Genomic DNA, 17,064 nt, shown 5'->3' with positions numbered 1-17,064 from the left:
GAACTACTTTAAAAGCAATATAAATAATAACAAATTAGAAGGAAAAATAGATTTTAAAAACAAATACAGATTTCAGTATTCTGACACAGAACGATTTTAGAAGCAATGCATTTGTATTGGTAATATGTTTCGTGCCTGCACCAAATAATAACAAATTAAAAAGGAAAAAAAGATGACAAAAAATACAGATTTCAGTATTCTGTGCCTCCGAGCCATTTATTTTCCTTATAACATTATAACATTTAAAATAAAAGGGTTAGGCTAAGGGTAAGATATTGAGTAAGAACTTGTTTTTATGAACCACACAGCTTCTGGTCTTCCAAGAAAAGAAAAATCGTTCTGTGTGACACAAAACAAATGCGAAAATCGTGTTTGTGAACACGAATCAATAGATTAAATGTATGCCGTAATATTCTTAGCAAGATAGTTAACATTATTAGCTACCACAAACAACTACAATTATTTTTAAGGGAAATTAACTAATGTTAGCTACATGGGGAACAAATTCAATTAAATGTAACGTTATCTAGATAACGTATCATCACTCACTGCATGCAGTCAGTTGTCGAGGCCACACAAGATGGCTGCTTCCGCACGGAGCAGAAGAACACATACTAGAAAGGAAAAGGAGCCAATTAGCCAACAACTTTGTTACTGTACATACACTTAAATAATTTCACTTGGGGAACAAATTCAATGAAACGTAGATCACTTACGGCCCGTCCACACAGCGGCGTGCGTTGACGCTTGCCGGCGGGCGTGTCTGACACTCGACCAACAACCAATCACATGAATCTCCCACCCCTGACACACAAGCAGCGGTTTTATTGGCTAGAGCTTGTACTGGCATATGATTCGATTGGCTGACGCATCTGCTGAGGCGTCAAAAGTTGAACATTGCTCAACTTTTGCAGCGAGCCACGGCAGCAACGCTCCGCGTCACTTCCCACGATGCAGTTCGGCTAAAAGTGATGTCACCCCATTCAAAGTGAATGGGCAGAAGCGTTGGAAGCTTCAACGCATGCCGCTGTGTGGACGGGCCGTTACAGTCACGCGGTCTGTCGAGACCACACGGTCGAAACCCGCGGGGACTGATGGCTGCTTAGGTGACACTGAGATAGTGCTAAAAAGTTGTTAGCGAAATCGACTAACTATACCGATAAGGACCGACATCAGAACCTCTTAGCTAGCTAGCTTTCGAACTAACTTTAGACATGTGCAATACGTTGGTGTTTGTAATGACATAATAATATGTAACATAGTTAATGTTATCTAATTTGACATCCATGTCTAATTCGACAGCTAGCCAGCTAGCTAACTAGCCAGCTAGCTAACGTTTAGCAAGCAGGTGCACGGCCAGTACAGACAAATATTCTTAGCAAGCTAGTAAACATTATTAGCTACCACACACACAACTGTAACATTATTTTCAATTTTAGTAATGTTAGATAACTGGGGAACACATTAAATGTAACGTTATCTAGATAACTTACCGTCACTCACTGACTGCAGTCTGTCGAGGGCGAGGCCAAGCGATCACACTTGCTGCAAGACAGACTGATGGCTGCATGCTTCCGTTAGACTGAGACTTGAGACTTGACGGAGAAAATGCTAGAAAAGAAAAAGGCGGCAATTATCGAACAACTTTTTTACGGACACAATAGCTTGTTAGCTCGCTGTCGAACTAACGATAGACATGTGCAATACATTGGTCTTCGTAATGATTACATATTATGTTACTCTAACGTTAATTCGACATCCATGTTTAATCCGACAGTTAGTTTAGCAAGCAAGCATTGACTGTATGGTCTGTGCACCTGCACCTGGTCATGACAGTCAAATAGTAATAATTAGCAAGCTAGTAATGAAAACAATACATTTACAATTACGCTACCTACCGCACACAACTGTATTTTCAAGCAAAATTAATGTAAGCTATCTGGGGAAAAAAATATGAAACGTAGCGATAACTTACCGTCACGGACTGCGGTCTCTCGAGACTGATGATTGCATCAAAAAGATGGCGGAGATCTAAATAATTTCACTCACATCACGTAAAAGTACCCGGATTGAGAGAACACACTATCCGTCGTTAAATATGTTTAACACCATGATCCAACCCTGTACTATATAGTGTATTAACAACAGGCGGTGTTAATCTTGTTAAATGTAACACCAAAACCACAACACTTGACCCCGAAAAGCACCAGGATTTTCACACTGGCGAATTTGCTGCACCATCGATTCACGGTTTGAAAACGTAGCATTTCGCCACATGCTAATGCTAACCGGAAATGAAGAATCTTCAGAACAAAAGTGTTAATAGCTAGTGTGAACTTCCAGGTTTTTCAGAATAAAACTGATTTAAATTAAATATTGTATTTAATTCAAATTACGCCATATCCACATTGATTTTAATTTCTAACACTATACAGATATTTGATTTGTGCACTGCGACCTGTTTAGCTTAATGATGTTTATTTATTTTCCCTTTTTCCTTTATGAGTATTTTTCTGTTAGTTATAATAGTTTTGTTTTGAAAGAGTGGTTTTATTATTGATCAAGTAGTAGGTGTTAAGGCAACGTCCGGATGCCAATCGTTCTTAAAACCAAAAAGAAGAAATCCTTCCAGCTTTTATTTTGACGTCCTCAAACCGCACCGGAAGTGAATGTTCCCAGCTCTTTCTAACCTGGATCGAGGTGGCGTCTCGTCGCTCTGGTTCTCTCTCTCTGTGTTCCTGAGAAAGTGTATGTGTGCTCCAGCTCTACTGATCCATCATCTCTGTGTTTGGATAAACCTCCGAATGGACTCTGTGCTCTTTTTTCTGGAGCGTTTACCTTGGACTATAGGAGCTAGCTTAGCATGCTAGCTGGAAACACGTTAGCAACGCTAGTCAGATTGAGAGTTTGACGGAGAGAGAAACGGTGTGTTTAACGGAGTCTGCAGGAAAAGGTGATCTAGGAAACATGAGTAAAGTCCAAATGCTGCTGTCGTTGAAGCAGCAGCGACTCACTGCTGAAGATATATTTGCTCTGTTTGAAAAAACGATAGCAGAGCTCGAGGAGGAGCTGTCTCTTTCCAAAGAGGAGAACAAGAGACTCCAGAAGCTACTGGACGCTGTTTTACAGCCTCAGCTTCGGATACACAGAGCAGGTCTGTTCCCTTTACCCTTAATTAACACTTTAAACTCTTCAGTAAGACTTTATTATCATATTAATAACACTTTAGACCCTTTATCAGCACTTGCTGCAGGTAAGTAAAAGTACAAACACCACACTGTGAAAATCCTCCATTACAAGTTAAAGCATTTCATATCTTTAAGTTTATCTTATTTAAGTAAAATTATGTAAGTATTATTAGACACGTACTTTATTATAATTATAAAAATGTATTGCGGAAGAGCAAACCTACCAAAATAAATATATTTATAAACATACATGGATTGAATAATATGCCATTTAATGTACTGATTTAAATATTACCCATACATGTGGGCACTAGTTGGTTAAATGTGACATACATTGATACTTTAGTTTTAATGTGCTTCTTTATTCACTTTTTATTTTTAAATGTGTGAAAGCAAATAAAAACAAGTACTTTGGATTAATTGAAATGGCACGAGAATAATTCATAAAGAAATCAATATGTTCAATAATAAATTAAACACATCTAAAATGTTACTTGATAAAGAATAGGGGAACTAGTACAAAGGTCATTAAGTAATTAAAACGTTAATATAAATTAATGTAAAATCTCATCAATCAATTATTGCCAACATGTATTTATAATATATTCTATATATATATATATATATATATATATATATATACACACACAGAATATATATTTTGAGAGAGATACACACTAGTATGAGACACAGTCAAAAGTAATGACCATGATATCCATTCGTTTTTTGTCCTTTGTTATTGATTCACACGGACAAATCCGCGGAGCTCCGCACTAGGGATGCCAGAAACTGACCATGATCAAATTCGAAAATCGGACAGCCCTGGCGAATATTAATCGATTATGAATATATTAAAAAACTTGCATTTTACTTCATTTGCACTTGTCAGTTCGAAGTAATTCTACGAGGAACTCTTCTTTGAACGTACCGCTTTGTTCATCTTGAGTTGTGTTGTTCTCACTGTTCTGTATATCGCCAATAAATCAATCGTACATGTAGAGGGGGGGGGGGGGGGGGGTGGTGTCGGTGTGTAGCTGCGTAGCTGCGCAGTGCAGCCAGGAAAAAAAAGAAAAACACAAATAGTAATACAAAAATATATAAATAAAATCGAATTTTAAAAATAATTTTCGATTATGGAGACTGTAACAAATATTCGAAAAATCGAATAATCGCTGGAATCTCTACTCCATACACACACACACACACACACACACACACACACACACACACACACACACACACACACACACACACACTCACTCAAACTTATATTTTCTCAGCCGCGGTGCTGTCTCACAGACCCCACGCAGCAACCAGGGAACAACACAGTAATCCAGTTTACAATCTTGGTTCACGCTTGAGACATACTGTACCCTCTGCAAAATCCCTTACGGTGATGTAGTCTTTTATTTATTACATGTACAACACTTTGGCCCGACCAAAAATCGCTTTTAAATGTGCAAAACAGAGTGGGCGAGCTCACCAATCAGAGCACAGTGGGCTCATAGGGGGGGGGGGGGGGGGCAGGAGCTCCAACAAGCCATTTAGGACAGAGAGTGAATACACATACAGACAGAGATGCTGTATGAGAAACCAATGTGAGTTTGGAACATTGAACAATGTAAATCTATTCTAGTAGACCTCAACAATGGAATTATGATAAGTAGAAATGTCCAGGACATGGGACCTTTAAGATTGTCTGCTCCTTGAGCTCTGTGATCATCTCTGTGGGCTCTAATCTGAGGTGGTTTCTGAGGCTGGTAACTCTGATGTATTGATCCTCTGAGCAGAGGTAACTCTTGCTCTTCCTTTCCCGGGGGGGTCCTCATGAGAGCCAGCCTCATCATAGCATTCAATGGTTTTTGCGATTGCACTTGAGGATACATTCAAAGTTCTTGAAATGTTTCGGATCGACTGGCTTTCATTTCTTAAAGTGATGATGGACGGACGGTCGTTTCTCTTTACTGGGTTGAGTTGTTCTTGCCATGATATGGATTACAACAGCAGTCAAATAGGGCTTTCCACCGTGCACTAACTCTACCTCTGCACAACACAACTGATGGTCTCAAACACATTATGAAGGCAAGTCATTCCACACATTGACTCTTGACAAGGCGCACGTGTTAATTGAAAACCATTCCAGGTGTCTACCTCATGAAGCTGACTGAGAGAAGCCACAAATAATATTCTTGATTTTTTAACACTTTTTTGTTAACTAGATAATTCCATATGTGTTCTTTCATAGTTTTGATATCTTCAGTATTAATCTACAAATTAGAAACAAGTTAAAATAAACACAAACCATTGAATGAGAAGGTGTCCAAACTTTTGACTGGTACTGTATATAAAAAACACATATTTCAATATTTAGCAGGTTCCCTCATCTATAATAATGTATACAAGCGCAACTTTGAACATGTGGTCTGGAAAACCCTTTCAGTTTTAATCCTTTTACTGTCAATGTTGTTCATGAAGCCTTATCTAAGCTATATCCTAGGAAACCGGCTGGCCCGGACAACTTAAAACCTTTCTTTTTAAAGATAGCTGCAGATTTTATTGCTCCACCTCTTACTTCTCTTTTTAACCTCTCCCTCAGCACAAATACAATTCCAAAAGTATGGAAGTCTGCTTATGTCCTGCCTTTACTGAAAGGAGGGGAGGCAACTATTTTAAATAACTATAGGCCAATCTCTAAATTGTCAGTTATGGCTAAGGTGCTCGAACGACTTGTGAGTGAACAAGTAAAGGAGTTTTTATGTATAAATGATATCCTGTCTAAGCATCAGTCAGGATTCAGAAAGCAACACAGCACCATCACTGCGACAATGAAAGTGGTAAATGACATTACGAGTATTTTAGATAATAAGCAGAGTTGTGCAGCTCTGTTTGTTGACCTTTCCAAAGCGTTTCACACCGTTGATCATCGCATCTTAAAGCAGAGGCTAACCAGTATAGGCATATCCAGCCTTGCAGTGGGGTGGTTTGTGAACTACCTCTCTGAAAGGTCCCAATGTGTTCACTTTGATGGACTGTCTTCTGACTGGTTAAATATTTCTAATGGTGTTCCTCAAGGTTCTGTTTTAGGACCACTTTTATTCTCCATATATATTAACAGTTTAGGTGATAATGTGGATGAAGCTACTTTACATTTGTATGCGGATGATACTGTAATGTATTGTGCAGGTCCCTCCATTAAAGAGGCTGTTGTTAAATTACAGGCTGTTTTTAACACTATTCAGACTCAGCTCTCTGAATTAAAGCTTCTTTTAAATGTGGATAAAACCAAGGTAATGCTCTTTTCAAAAGCAAAAAAGACACCAGAGCCTGTTTTTGATATTGTAACTACGCAAGGAACAAAACTTGAAGTTGTTGCCTGTTACAAATACCTTGGTATCTGGCTTGATGATTGTCTTACTTTTAAACTTCAGGTCACTAATCTTCTTAAAAAGCTGAGGGTTAGGCTAGGTTTCTTCTACAGGAACAAGTCCTGTTTCTCATTCTCATTTGTATGCCAAGGCAGGTCTGCCTTCACTAACTGTACGGAGGCTCAGTCATCGGTACATGTTCATTTATAAAGCGATGTTGGGTAAACTACCTTTTTATATATGCTCTCTGATCTCTCGACGAATTGAAAGTACGTATTGCCTGAGATCTCATGATGTTTTATTAAATGTGCCAAGTGCTAGGACTGTCTTAGGGAAGAAAGCTTTTAGATGTGCAGCTCCACTAAATTGGAACAGTCTGCAAACCTGTTTGAACCTGAGCACTTTGGTTCCCCTGCACCATTTTAAAACTCAGCTGGGTGACATGCTGTTTGATACTCATGGTACCTGTCACTGTAAATAGAGTTTTGTAAACTGTACCCTGTACATTATGTTGTATGTCATCCTTATTGTTGTTCTGTTGTTTTTATGTTACATGTGTAACTAATGTCCTGCAGATCACCCTTGAAAAAGAGATATTTTGATCTCAAGGGGCTTTCACCTGGTTAAATAAAGGCTACATGTACAGCAGTACAATGCAACATACGAAATAATCAAGAAACATCATAAATTAAACACTGACAGGGAACATTTTACTGCACCGTCATTACTGTTACATAAGAAGGTGCCGTCAAATGTTCTGATGATGCTTGCATACTTTTACTTAAATAAGGTTTGAATGCAGGATTTTAATTTGTAACAGTGTTTTAATTCTATACTGTAGGCGTAGTGTATCTGTGAACGATCCCAAATACAATTCCTTGTTTATTGCAGCTAGTGCTACGCCAGAAGAAAAAACCCTTTTTCATTTTCAAAGGGGCTGGGCTACATAAGTTGAACTGAGACAACAAAAATACACATTAAGTGGGACAAAGAAAGATAATGTGAAAATATAAAAACAAAGGCATTAATTAGGGCTGAAAAATGTCTCTCATTGTAATGGTGATTAGATGTTTAAATGCTAACACTTAACAGTTTGTTCTGACTGTGTGTCTCCTGTTTTCTGCAGACGTCCAGCAGCTGGTGGTGGTTAAAGAAGAGGTTCTCCCTGACCAGCAGGAGGGGAGCACCAGTCTGCACCAGGAGGACCCAGAGCCCCCCCCACACATTAAGCAGGAACAGGAGGAACTCAAGATCAGTGAGGAGCTGGATGAGGCTGATATCACCAAGTCTACTTTCACTCCTGACACTGTGAAGATTGAAGATGATAAAGAGAAACCTCAGTCCTCTCAGCCTCATCAAAGACAAACTGAACACATGGAAACAGAAGCTGATGGAGATGACTGTCGAGGACCAGAACCAGCCAGGATCTCAGATCCAGAGAGCAGTTTACAACCAAAGACTGAGGACCACACTGGAGACTCTTCTGAACCTGACACTGGAGACTCTTCTGTACCTGACACTGAAGACTCTTCTGAACCTGACACTGAAGACAGTGCTGATTGGAAGGAGACCAGAGAACCTGCATCAGGCTCAAACTCACTGAAAAATAGACATGAATCTGTCAGTGATTCACGACCTAGTGCTGAAAATAAACCATTCAGCTGCTCAGTCTGTAAGAAAGCTTTTTCACTTAATGGAAATGTAAAGGCACACATGAGAGTCCACACAGGAGAGAAAGCACACAGCTGTTCAGTCTGTAAGAAAGCTTTTTCAAAGAGTGGGAGTTTAAAGGAACACATGAGAGTCCACACAGGAGAGAAACCACACAGCTGGACAGTCTGTAAGAAAGCTTTTTCACATAGTGGAAGTTTAAAGGAACACATGAGAGTCCACACAGGAGAGAAACCACACAGCTGTACAGTCTGTAAGAAAGCTTTTTCACATAGTGGAAGTTTAAAGGAACACATGAGAGTCCACACAGGAGAGAAACCACACGGCTGTACAGTCTGTAAGAAAGCTTTTTCACATAGTGGAAATTTAAAGACACACATGAGGGTCCACACAGGAGAGGAACCACACAGCTGTACAGTCTGTAAGAAAGCTTTTTCAAAGAGTGGACATTTAAAGGAACACATGAGAGTCCACACAGGAGAGAAACCACACAGCTGTACAGTCTGTAAGAAAGCTTTTTCACATAGTGGAAGTTTAAAGGAACACATGAGTCCACACAGGAGAGAAACCACACGGCTGTACAGTCTGTAAGAAAGCTTTTTCACATAGTGGAAATTTAAAGACACACATGAGAGTCCACACAGGAGAGGAAGAATAGAGCTGGAATGTTTGTGACAAAAGATTTAAATGGCATAATCGTTTCAAAAGACACAAGTGTGTTGGTCGTTAGCTGCTTCTGTAACTGTAAGGGAATACATTTGTCTATTTTGTGTCCTGATGACCTAATGCTGTTACATGTAATACATTACTCCCTAAGCCTGATTTCACCCACCTGCAACCGATTCCCTAATAATCACAAATGTTCATTTCTTTGACCCCTTGACTCGACAACTTTCTTGTTTAATAATCGTTACATCTCCTCAGGACCAAGTTCCCGTGTCCTGCCTTTCACCTGCTGATCACCCACTGCTCATTTAAGGTGGACTGATCTTTACAAGTGACCAGCTAGTCTTATTGTCTTAATGCAAATGTTTTGTAAAGTGATGCTAGACCAAAGAAGTGCTGTTGGGTTGTGTGCTCTCTGCAGGACGGTGTCCACAATCTTTGAGGATTGTTGATGAAATGAGAGCTTCACTCTGTTTTTGTTGTCCAAACGACACCAAGTGAGCGATATGTCTTCTTTACAGCAGTTGGCATAAATGTTACATCATCCAGTTCAACTGTCATCCACACATTATTGATTCAAAACAGCAATGTGTGAGATATGGCTAGTAATTGACTATTTCAACAGAATGTGAAGAGGTTACAGTCTTGAGGCCATGTCCAATATGTTTATGCTTTGTTTGATTACATCTACTGAAATGAGCATTCAATGACTCAATTATTCTGTATTACTGTCATTACATCATGGGTTTGCATTGCAATATTAGAACGCATAAAACCCAACTTTATTTCTTCCAAGTTGCGGGTGTTCATTGTTTAGATGTCCGCTGTGTTTCGTCCAAGCTTCCACTTAGTGCTCCGATAATGCTGAACGTATCTGTTATATGCTGCACTCTTATTGTTATGTATTTAATATAAAGTGAAATACCCATAAAGTCAGAAAAGAAAAGAGACTCACTTAAGGAAAAAGGTTCTGAACCAGTGAGAGTTCTTCATTTAAACATAAACATGGTCAAATATTTTAAGTTTTGACCAGAGGCCTGTAACAAAATAAATGCATCTGAGGCCTGTACCACGAAGCTGGTTCAACCTAAAATGGATATGTTTGAGTTAGCCGGTTGGCCTAATCCAAAACATACGCACTCTCGCTAAACTGTACTACGACGCTGGTTATCAAGTAGATCGCTCAAGCCAGCCGTGTCCTATCTAGTTAGGTGCGCGTTCACATGAAAGGGGTGGTATTTGGAGCATTCGACCAATCACAAACATGGAGAAGCATACTGACAGCGCAGCGTCATACTTCCTGAAGGAAAAGTCAACTATAATATTAGACATATGAAGAAGTTCAACTTTAAATATCCATGACTTGAACACTTTATCCAGGATAAAAGCCACAGAGCTGCACCTGCAAGGTGAATACAGCTGGTAACAGAACAAGTGTTTGAATGCGTACATTAACAGGTTCATGATATCACTGCCCGTCTAACACACGATCTGACTTTCATTACATCTGACTCGAGTGTTTCGTCAACTTAATGTGTTGCTTAAAATAATACTTCTGCATACAGTATGTGACACTGTGAGTGTTGCCCGGCCATATACGGCTCAGCTGACTCGGATAAGGAGATATATGATACATTATGATGTGATATGCCGCGGACTGTACTTAATGTTACTCTGATCCGGTTACTTATGTTGTGGCAGATATTTAATTAAGCTTTCTTAACGCTAATGTTATAATGGTCAGATTGCTCTGAAGATGGAGGTGATACAGTGGTGTAGTCTACGTGATACGCGGGTATACGCCGTATACCCACTAGAAAATGCCAGTGATTTCCGTATACCCTCTTAAAAATGAGCGATGATACGTAACAGCTTCATTTTGTGACTGCGCTTTCACGCTTTCGCCTCTTCGTTAATACTTTTGGACGTCTGGAGCTTCCGTCGCATGTGGCCTGTGGCCTGTTGCTAAGCAACAGCAACACACGGCTCTGACAAACCCCAAGTTTCTCTAACGTTATCAGAATTTGTTCCGTCCACCATTCAAGTTCGCGGAGCGCTAAACAGGAAGCAAACATGAAACGAAAACAGACGACAATATTTCAATGTTTCCCCCTATTACCACTATAGAAGAAGAGCCATGTCAGGTGGCTGTCCTAAAGGTGATATCATTAACGTAACTGTAGCTAACTTGCTAACTTGCTAGCTAACTTGATCAACGTTAGTGTGGTGGATCAATGGAAGAGAAAGGGAGGGAGATTGTGTGTGTGTGTGTGTGTGTGTGTGTGTGTGTGTGTGTGTGTGTGTGTGTGTGTGTGTGTGTGTGTGTGTGTGTGTGTGTGTGTGTGTGTGTGTGTGTGTGTGTGTGTGTGTGTGTGTGTGTGTGTGTGTGTGTGTGTGTGTGTGTGTGTGTGGTCAGAACACAATGTTTATATTATCTCCTTGTTTCGGACACAGATGAGAGCTCCTGGCCAGCCTTGTGGACTGAAAGTCAGGCTATGGAATTTAAGAACAGGCATCCTTGGTTAGAGTGGAGGGACAGAAAGTTAGGTAAATAGATTAGACGACATGAGACGTCCAGACTCCAGAGCACACATAATAGCCCAGGAGCTCACGGAGAAGGGTGGACAGGATTTAGTTGGACATTTGGTGAGAGCTGTGTCAGAGACTGTGTTTGCAGAGACAGATTCTGTATTCAGAACAGCATACTATCTTGCGAAGATGAACCAACCTTTTACTGACCATGATAGTCTCATTGAGCTTCAGGAAAAAAATTGTGCCAAAATGGGCACTAGTCTGCACTCAAGGTACAGTTCCACAACAATTGTAAAACACATAGCAAAAGAGATGCAGAAAAAAATAGTTCACAGTATTGTGTGTGTGTGTGTGTTAAGGGACGGTTGGCGCAGTGGTCTGTGTGTTTGATCATCAGATCAAGGGGGCGTTGGGGAACTCCAGTTCGAAACCCGCTCCCGCCCCACTGCGTCAGGCCGGTGTGCTCCTGTGGGTATTGTCCACAGTAGATGACCATTACATATCTGTATGTGTAATGTGTATTTGTAAAGCGCATTGAGAGTCTTTGATAAAGCGCTATAATAAATATAAGGATTGTGACATCTTCAAGCAAGTTGTCTGTTCTCATTGACGAGGCTCCATCTGCAGGGCTTGTGGACGAACACAGTGAACCCAGTATGACATGTTGAGTGCTTTTTCAACCCTCATTTATTGAGGTGAAGCTTATTTGTTAATTTGTTTCTTGTTTGAAGCTAATTTGTCTTGTAGCACTTCAAGGATGTTTGCTTGTTCATTTAAAGAGCCTGTGACACGGTTTTCCCCCATCATCCAAACCCATCAATTTGAATAAATATTGTCCCCTTGAAAACCGTTACTGAACTGATTTTGGATATTTGTACTTTGATAACCATTAATCTGCCCTTCAATGTTGACCATTTTCTGGATCTTCTCGCGGATTCTTCAAGTCCCGCCAAATGATGGGTGACGTCATTGCGGGCACAGCGCTCCAGCTGCACCGTCCAGGATCCCAGCATCTGCATGTAAACCTTTATATATATACAGTCAGATGTAAACGCACGATGGTGCACACAGCAGCAAGAACGTGTCTGAGAGCTCATGAGGCTGAAGGATCGGTTTATGTTGTATCTGTTAGAAGTTTAGGAATGAGGTGCGTCAATATGGGCGATCATATGGTCATGTAGCCAGTGGTGGACTGGGACTAAAAATCATCCCGGGACTCTCGACCGGCCCACTTCGGTACCGCTAGTAAATTGTCAACGGGGGGAGCGGGGGATGTAAAATACAAATATAATGTATAATGTCTGTGTCTTTGACATTAGCGCTGCTAGCCACCTGTGCCCTGTACTACGAAGCCAGTTCAACAGACCCTGGATATGTTTGAGTAACAAACAAACTAACAACAAACTAACAAACAAGATCTCGCTAAGCGGTCCTACGACGCTGGTTATCAACTCGGTAAATCAAGCCAGGGTTTCTCTCTCCAGCTGAGAGCGCGTTCACGTCTAAGACACGAGTGGATCTGACTTTAATTACATTTGTCTCGAGTGTTTCGTCAACATAATGTGTTAAATAATACTTCTGCATACAGTCTGTGACACTGTGAGTGTTGCACGGCCAGATGAGGCTGGAGAAGCTGACTCAGATAAGGAAATATATGATATATTATGATATTATATGATCGATGATCTGATTGATGATGTAATATGAATGATAAGTGCGACACGTCGGCGTCTTCTCTGCATACGGCAGTTTAAACTGTATTTTCTTTATCCTGTATTATGACTTGAGAGATTTAAACTCCGCACACTGAGTTGATCTCTTTTCTATAGACGCCGGAGGCGGGCAGCGTCAGGTAAAATAAGTTATTTAGCCTTCTCAAACCTGAGCCTCACGCGCCGCCTATGGGGGATGTGCTAGTTACTTATCCGACCGGCCCACTTCGGTACCGGCCCATCGGGATTCGTCCCGATGGCCAGTCCGCCACTGCACCCAGCCCACGTAAACTGTCAACGGGGGGAGCCTCGCTGCGGGGAAACGGTGGACCTCGTGTCCCGATTGGAGTGGGAATAATAATAATAATAATCCGTGCATTTTATCCATTAATTTCCCCAACATTGTGGTAAAAAACCACACGTTTAATCCACGTTGGTGTACTACAACTACAAAAAGCATCGGTTTGTTTTCTCATCAGTAAATGCAGACCGGCTCAAACAAACGATTTTTAATCATCATCCTCACTCATCATTTAATGTGTTCATATGTTCGCCGAATTGACATGAAAGCACTAATAAATGTAGTTTCATCCACTTGAGTTTATAACCACAAAAATAATCGATTTGTTTTTATATCACATCCGACGGGAGGAAATTCAGCAGCTCTCACTCCCGATTTTTAATCCTAATGTAATCATCATCTTCACCACGATCATCTATGTTTATGTCGCCGAATTGACATGAAAGCACTGACAAATATGAATATACTGTAGTCAACTTCATTAAAACGTTATTAACGTGCCTAAACTCAGTAATTCACCATTTCTACGCATGACACAACACACTTTGTCCGTGTTTGGCTCTCGAAGCGTTCCCGCATTGACGTCACTTCCGGCTTCCCCCAAAACTTCAAAATGAGTGAAGGAATTTCCCCGCGATGTTCGAAATTATTGATATTTAACGAAACGGTATCGCTTTTTCTTTTTTAAACTGACGGTTCGAGATTACTAGTAGCCCAATATTTCATTGCACAACAGTTGTTGGGATGGTGTCACAGGCTCTTTAAGCTGATACAGTACATAGTTTGACAATGATTTATGGAAGATAATAGGGCTGAACAAGTTTGAATAAACTAATGCATTGAAAAATAGGTTTAAAATGATTATTGTGTGATATTTGTGGAGATCTATGCGAAACACAGATGTTTTTTTAAGTGTAGGATATGATGTGTGGGCCAGGACATCTGTAGCATGACCTTATTTATTGTATATTACTTGAAAATTGCAGTAGGCCATATTGAGATATTGATAAAAATGTCGATTAATTGTTCAACCCTAGAAGATAAGTGGGCTTTTTCCATCATTGTTCATTCTTTTATTTTTGTATTGTTAATGTCACTGGCAGTTAAAAGTCACATACAAATGCTTATAATACATTGACATGTTGATAACACATAACCAGTCTCAAGACTAGTTATGCATTAGTGAGTGTGATGGTGTTCATGAGATGTTGTTTCGAGACAGGTGTCGCTCCGCGATGCGTCGCTCTAGGATGGATGAATACAATTATTAGAGTATACCCACTACAAAAAAGTAGACTACACCACTGAGGTGATATTCTATTAATGTTCACGTTCACACAGTCGGTGATTTTTGGGCCGTCTTTCCTGCAATGGCAGCTTTTCTGTATTTCCTTTCTCCTGTAATATGACTTGATCACTTTAAACTCCGCACACTGAGCTCTGATTGGTCAGCAGGCAGTGCTTTCACTGAGTTGAGCTCTTAGCCTGCAACCTAACCTGCTCCGGGGCAGGTAAGCCGCACAGCATAAGTTACAATGGAGATCTTGCCTGCTTAAAAGAGAACCAGCGTCGTAGGACCGGAAACCCCGAGTTTTCCCTGAGGTTAGCCGGTTAAGAGAAAGTCCTGCTTCGTAGTACAGGCCTCAGATGGTGTCGCCCTAATCCGTGTATCTACGGTCCATTTGTTTTTCTTTATTACACAAGTTAGCGGAAGAGCATCTGAGAGGCCTTTTTGTTTTTTACCTTACTAAATGGTCATTGGAGCGAGGGGCGGGGCGAAACTCACGGAAGTGATTTCAAAACAAAAGCCCTCGTTTGCTTGGAACGGTGATAATATTATAAACAAGGGGAAACAAGGTGAATTTAGCGATCACAATGAAAACAGCCAAGACACATATTGAGCCCAGAAAATGAATGTTATCAAGGGCTGTAAATATAATAGGCCTTTGTCTAACACTGACAACATTGTAAGGATATTTAAACTATACAGCGATTCTGCACTGCGGTCACTCAGCCGTCTCTCGAGTAAAAAAATGTCCTGCTATATTCAATGAGTGATACAAATATTTGTTACCACAAGTTCTTAATAAAACTGACTCTGTTGGACTCAGTACTAGTTTGACTGCTACCAGAAATGAAATGAAGTACTTTTACTCTGTGTACTTTGTGAGTAATCCTCTGTCAGAGTCCCCTCCATAGTACATAATGCATGTTTTCTGCTGTCTTTGATGAATGATAAAAATAAAATGTTACCATTAGTTCTTAATGAAATTGATATTAGTTAGCTTACTACTAACAATACATTGAAGTACTTTTATTGTGTATCTTTTGAGAAATCCTCTGTCAAAGTCCCCTGCTGAGAACAAAATCAAGCCACTGCTAAGTTTGATGAGGGAATTATTTTTTGTTGCCATTAGTTCTTCGTGAGATTGATCCTTTTGGACTCAGTACTAGTGAAACTACCCCCACAAGTACTATGAAGTACTTACTGTGTGTGTTCCAGTAATCCTCTGTCAATGTCCCCTCCTGAGTACAAGAATGCATGTTTTTCTCTTAATAAGCGTTAAAAAACCTTCCTGCCTGAGACTGATATTGTTGGACAGAGTATTTTAAGAGGATGTTAGACATGATATCAGCAATACTTCCAGTCAGTACTCCAGCAGCAGCATTTTTACACCTTGGAAAGTCTTTAGAGTCTGACCTGGATAGCGGGTCACAAATATCCTTCAGCAAAGTGACACACTCTGTCACATGGTTGCCCTCTTATGATGCTGCCATCTTAATATATAATTATTCCTCTGCCACTAGTTCCTTCGTTAGTCAAAATGACCCCCAAGGATCAAAGGTGTAAAGTAAACTTGACATCACTTTTCATGGTGGGGCTAAGCCATTTCTTGGTATGGGTGTAGCCTACCCCAGCCATACCCTGGCGCTGCCACTGGTGGCACGTATGGGGTGGGCCATTCTGCACAGGCGTTAAATATTTGAACGCAATTAATTCAAAAAATTAATTACCGCCGTTAACGCGATAATTTTGACAGCACTAATAATTATAGGTTGAGATACCCAGTAGAAGTTGCTCCACCTTTAACAGCTGATGAACTCTGGTAGTGCCAGGCGGGCTTTGGTGGTTCTGTTGTGTTTCCCTCCTCCTGCTCTTTTCTCTTCTCCCCCTTTTTCTCACTGCAGGTAATCAGCTGATCACTTCCTGCCTGTGCAGCTCCGACTGATGTCTGATTGGATCCCCTCACCCTCAGCCGGCCTATCAGCAGCCAGGCTCTGTCATTAAATGAGGCAATCCAAGAAGCCTACTCTCTCTTGCTGAGTAGTTTTCAGAGCGGATTTAGTAAAGGGCGGTCCACAATAGATGCGTTAGTAAGAGTGAGTAATGATGTGGAAAAAACACTGAAAATGAAAGAGATAATGGCAATGGTGTACTTTGACATTGAAAAGGCGTATGACTCTATGTGGAGGGAGGGGTTACTGATCACAATGAGTAGAATGGGTATGAGAGGGAGAATGTACAATTGGGTAAGGGCCTTTTTAACAGACAGGACATTTAGAGTAAAGGTTGGAGCAGATATTTCCAAATATTTACAAATAGAAAATGGTATTCCCCAAGGGAGTGC

At 40.5% G+C, this 17,064-nt stretch overlaps 1 protein-coding gene across 1 annotated transcript; it reads left to right on the top strand.

Annotated features, from left to right (window-relative positions):
- Positions 1-2,688: 2,688 nt before the first annotated feature.
- Positions 2,689-9,590, top strand: LOC139433493 (zinc finger protein 391-like). The gene is made up of 2 exons (XM_071202523.1): positions 2,689-3,154; positions 7,680-9,590. The coding sequence occupies exons 1-2, from the start codon at positions 2,968-2,970 to the stop codon at positions 8,813-8,815; spliced, it is 1,323 nt and encodes a 440-aa protein (XP_071058624.1). The 5' UTR covers positions 2,689-2,967; the 3' UTR covers positions 8,816-9,590.
- Positions 9,591-17,064: the final 7,474 nt, after the last annotated feature.

The sequence above is a fragment of the Pseudochaenichthys georgianus genome, unplaced genomic scaffold (genome assembly GCF_902827115.2).
Source record: "Pseudochaenichthys georgianus unplaced genomic scaffold, fPseGeo1.2 scaffold_515_arrow_ctg1, whole genome shotgun sequence".
NCBI classification, from domain to species: domain Eukaryota; kingdom Metazoa; phylum Chordata; class Actinopteri; order Perciformes; family Channichthyidae; genus Pseudochaenichthys; species Pseudochaenichthys georgianus.
The sequence above is the reverse complement of the archived record's forward strand: the minus strand, read 5'-3'. Positions and strand labels throughout refer to the sequence as shown.

Excerpts from the sequence above, each read along its gene's own strand:
- LOC139433493 (XM_071202523.1), top strand. The coding sequence starts at position 2,968 with ATGAGTAAAGTCCAAATGCTGCTGTCGTTGAAGCAGCAGCGACTCACT. Across the intron at positions 3,155-7,679 it reads GCTTCGGATACACAGAGCAG|ACGTCCAGCAGCTGGTGGTG; the intron begins GTCTGTTCCCTT and ends TGTTTTCTGCAG.